At 61.0% G+C, this 3159-nt stretch overlaps 1 protein-coding gene across 1 annotated transcript; it reads right to left on the bottom strand.

Moving 5' to 3' along the window:
* Window positions 1–1107: 1107 nt before the first annotated feature.
* On the bottom strand, window positions 1108–2700 carry ASCL1 (achaete-scute family bHLH transcription factor 1). The gene is made up of 2 exons (XM_082751631.1): window positions 1563–2700; window positions 1108–1425 (listed from the first exon to the last, which is right to left on the bottom strand). Exon 1 carries the CDS (start codon window positions 2240–2242, stop codon window positions 1598–1600), a length of 645 nt encoding a protein of 214 aa, XP_082607757.1. The 5' UTR covers window positions 2243–2700; the 3' UTR covers window positions 1108–1425; window positions 1563–1597.
* Between the last annotated feature and the right edge of the window lie 459 nt (window positions 2701–3159).

The raw sequence follows: 3159 nt of genomic DNA, 5'->3' as shown, positions 1-3159 counted from the left end.
TGCAATCATTAATCACCCCCTCGCCTTTTGATTTGGATACACGTTTGTAACCCAGAAGGGCAAGAAAACAATGGTGATAGCGCGAGATCTTTGCATATTTATATAGAGATAGATAAAGATATATATGTTACATCCATCAGATACAAACACTTCATATGCAACTCAGCTCTGGCATAACATCATTTAACATTTTGTCCTTACATTCATTGTTGTCAATGGCAGAAAGAAAAAAAAATTACATGCAGCAGGCAGCTGATCATTTTAATTAAAAAAAGTTTTATTACGAAACTAGTTTGTATAAAACAGGGTTATACAGGACCTTTGTAAGTTTGTAATAAAACAGTAAGAAAAGGCAGTGGCAAAAGGGATTTTTTTTTGTTGTTTGCTTTTTGCTTCTTTCTTTCTTTTTTTCTTTTTTTTTTCTTCAAAAGGCAGCATATAAAAACAAATGGCTACCATTTTGCGTTTGGACAATAGCTGCATAAACTTTGTTCACTTTGAACATTGTTTAATAACATTATTAATACATTAACAAAGTTTCTATAAAGTAAGACACGTTGGTGCTAAAGTACATCTGGAGGAAATCCAAGTCCTTTACAAAACCACATACAAAAATGGCAGTTGTAAGGTAATGTCGACTACACGTCTAAACATGAAGAGGTAATAAGCATTACATATTAAAAAAAGTATCAAGATATACACATTTTAAACCATTTGTACAAAACCTCTATAAATCTCTCTCTTATGTACAAAAATAGCTTAATATATCCCCAAACTGGTTAGGGTGGATACAAATAGATTTTCTTATAATAAAAAAATTCACAAAGGAAAAAAAAAAAAAGATTGGAAGCATCCTATGATGAAAACGAGAGGAAAAGCTCGGAGGTGGGGGGAGGGGGAGAGCCGGGATTTGAGGGTTGGGGGGGTGTCTTTGAGTACAGCATAGCTTAATTTCAAAATCTCCACGAACACCAGCAAACTAACTTCGTCCACAGAGCAGGGAAGGCCGGGCTGTGCGGGGCTGCAGGTGGCCGGGATGGGGTGCGGAGGGGGACTCCCGTCTGGCGGGGGGGAAGCAGCAGGAGGAAGAGCCCCGAGGAGCGCAGCGCCCGGCCGCGGGGGACCGGGGTCGCCGTTCCCAGGGGGGGATTGGGAGGGTGCAGCGGCTCCGCCGGGCTCTCTCGGTGCTGGCGGGGCCGGGAGCGGTGCGCAGGGGCCGGCCGGGCTCCGGCCGCCCCGAGGGGCCCCCGCGGCGCTCAGCGCTGTGCGCGGGGGGCGCAGCGTCCCTCCGGGAGACGTGCCCGCACCGCCCTCCGACGGCGGGGGAGAGCGAAACGCAACAGGTCCTGGCTTGGCGGCGGCTTTCCGCGCCCGCGTGCGTGATATTTTTCCCATTTTTTTTTTTTTTTTTTTTTTGCAACCGGCCTGTAAGGAGAAAAGAGAGAGGAGGTCAGAGCCGCGCGGGGACCAGGCGGGACCCCGACGGCTGCGCGCCCCCCTCCCCGTCCCCGACGGCTGCGCGCCCCCCGAGCCCCCCTGGCCGGCCGCGGGCGCGCACCCACCTGCCGCGGGGGGCGCGGGGGGCGTCGGGGGGCGCTCAGAACCAGCTGGTGAAGTCGAGCAGCTCCTGCTCCTCGGGGCTGAGCGGGTCGTAGGAGCCCTCGTCGGAGGAGTAGGAGGAGACGGGGGAGCCCGCCATGGAGTTCATGTCGTGCGAGTAGCCGGGCGAGATGGTGGGCGACAGGACGCCGGCCTGGAAGGCGGCGCTGACGGCGTCGTGCTCGTCGAGCAGCTGCTGCAGGGCGCGGATGTACTCGACGGCGGAGCGCAGCGTCTCCACTTTGCTCATCTTCTTGTTGGCCGCGCCGTTGGGGACGTGCTCCCGCAGCGTGGCGAAGCCCAGGTTCACCAGCTTCACGCGGTTGCGCTCCCGCTCGTTGCGCCGCGCCACGGCGGCCGGCTGCTGCTGCGGCAGGCTGTACCCGAAGCCGCTGAAGTTCAGCCGCCGCTTGCAGCGCATCAGCTCCGGCGAGGCCGAGCGCTGCCGCTTGGCGGCCCGCGGCGCCGACGGCTTGCCGCCCGGGGACGGCTGCCCGCCCGCGGGGCTCAGCTGCGGCGGCGGCGCCCCCGGCGGGGCGGCGGCGGCTGCGGCGGCCACGGCGGCGGCGAAGAAGCAGGCAGGCTGCAGGAAGGGAGGCTGCCCGGCGCCGCTCGCCATCCCGGCGGGGCTACCGCTGGCCATGGGCGAGGGGCGGGGGGCGTCGTGCGAGGCGGGGGGGCGGCCGCTCCCCGTGCCCCCCGGCGGCAAAAAAGATGGAAAAAAAAAAAAATAAAAGAAAAGAAAAAGGAGAAGAGACGTGTGTAAAAGGGGGGAAAAAGCCGGCGGCGGTCGCTTAGCGAAGGAGACGGGAGAAGGCGGGCAGGGGGAGAGGGGCCGCGGCGACAAAGGGGAGCGGGCGGCGGTGCCGGGCGGGCGGCCGGGGAGCGCGGGCGGCTCTGCCCGCCCCCCTCCCTCTCGCCCTCCGTGCGGCGGCCGCGGGGAGGCTCGTGGCGCTCGCGTGTGCGCAGGCTGCTTTGCAAAGCCCCTTTTGCAAAAAAGTGGCTGGGGATTGTGTCTCTTATAAGGGGCGGACGGGGCTCGCCCCCCCCCCACCCCCCCCTTCTCCTACACACACACACACACACACACACACACACTCGCTGCCCCCCCGCCCTCCCCCTCGCACACACGCCCGCTCTGCACCTTGCGCCTTCCACGCTCCCCGGGCTTTGCCGAGCGCCGCCGCCTTTGCAGCGCGGGGAAGGGAGGGGGGGGACCTACACATACACACACACACACACACACACACACACACACTAACACCCCCCTTTTTCTACATCCCCCCCCCCCCCCCCCCTCCCGCAGCCCTCGGGCCCCGCCGCACACGCGCTGGCCGCCGGCTCGGCCCCGCCTCTCCCCCCCTTTTTCCCCCTCCTTTTCTCCCCCCCCCCCTCCCCTTTCCCTCGGTGCCCGTCTCCCCCCGCCTCCCCCCCGCCCCGCCGCCCCCACCCCCGGCGGGTTTTGTTGTTGCAAGTGCGTGCGCCCGGCGCGTGCCGCGCTCCCGGCCCTGAGCAAACACCCGCGCCGGGGCGCCGGCGGCGGCGGCGGCCGCGGAGGAG

The sequence above is a fragment of the Aythya marila genome (assembly GCF_965140915.1).
Source record: "Aythya marila genome assembly, chromosome: 1".
NCBI classification, from domain to species: Eukaryota; Metazoa; Chordata; class Aves; order Anseriformes; family Anatidae; genus Aythya; species Aythya marila.
Note: the sequence above shows the minus strand (reverse complement) of the source record. Positions and strands in the feature narration are given on the sequence as shown.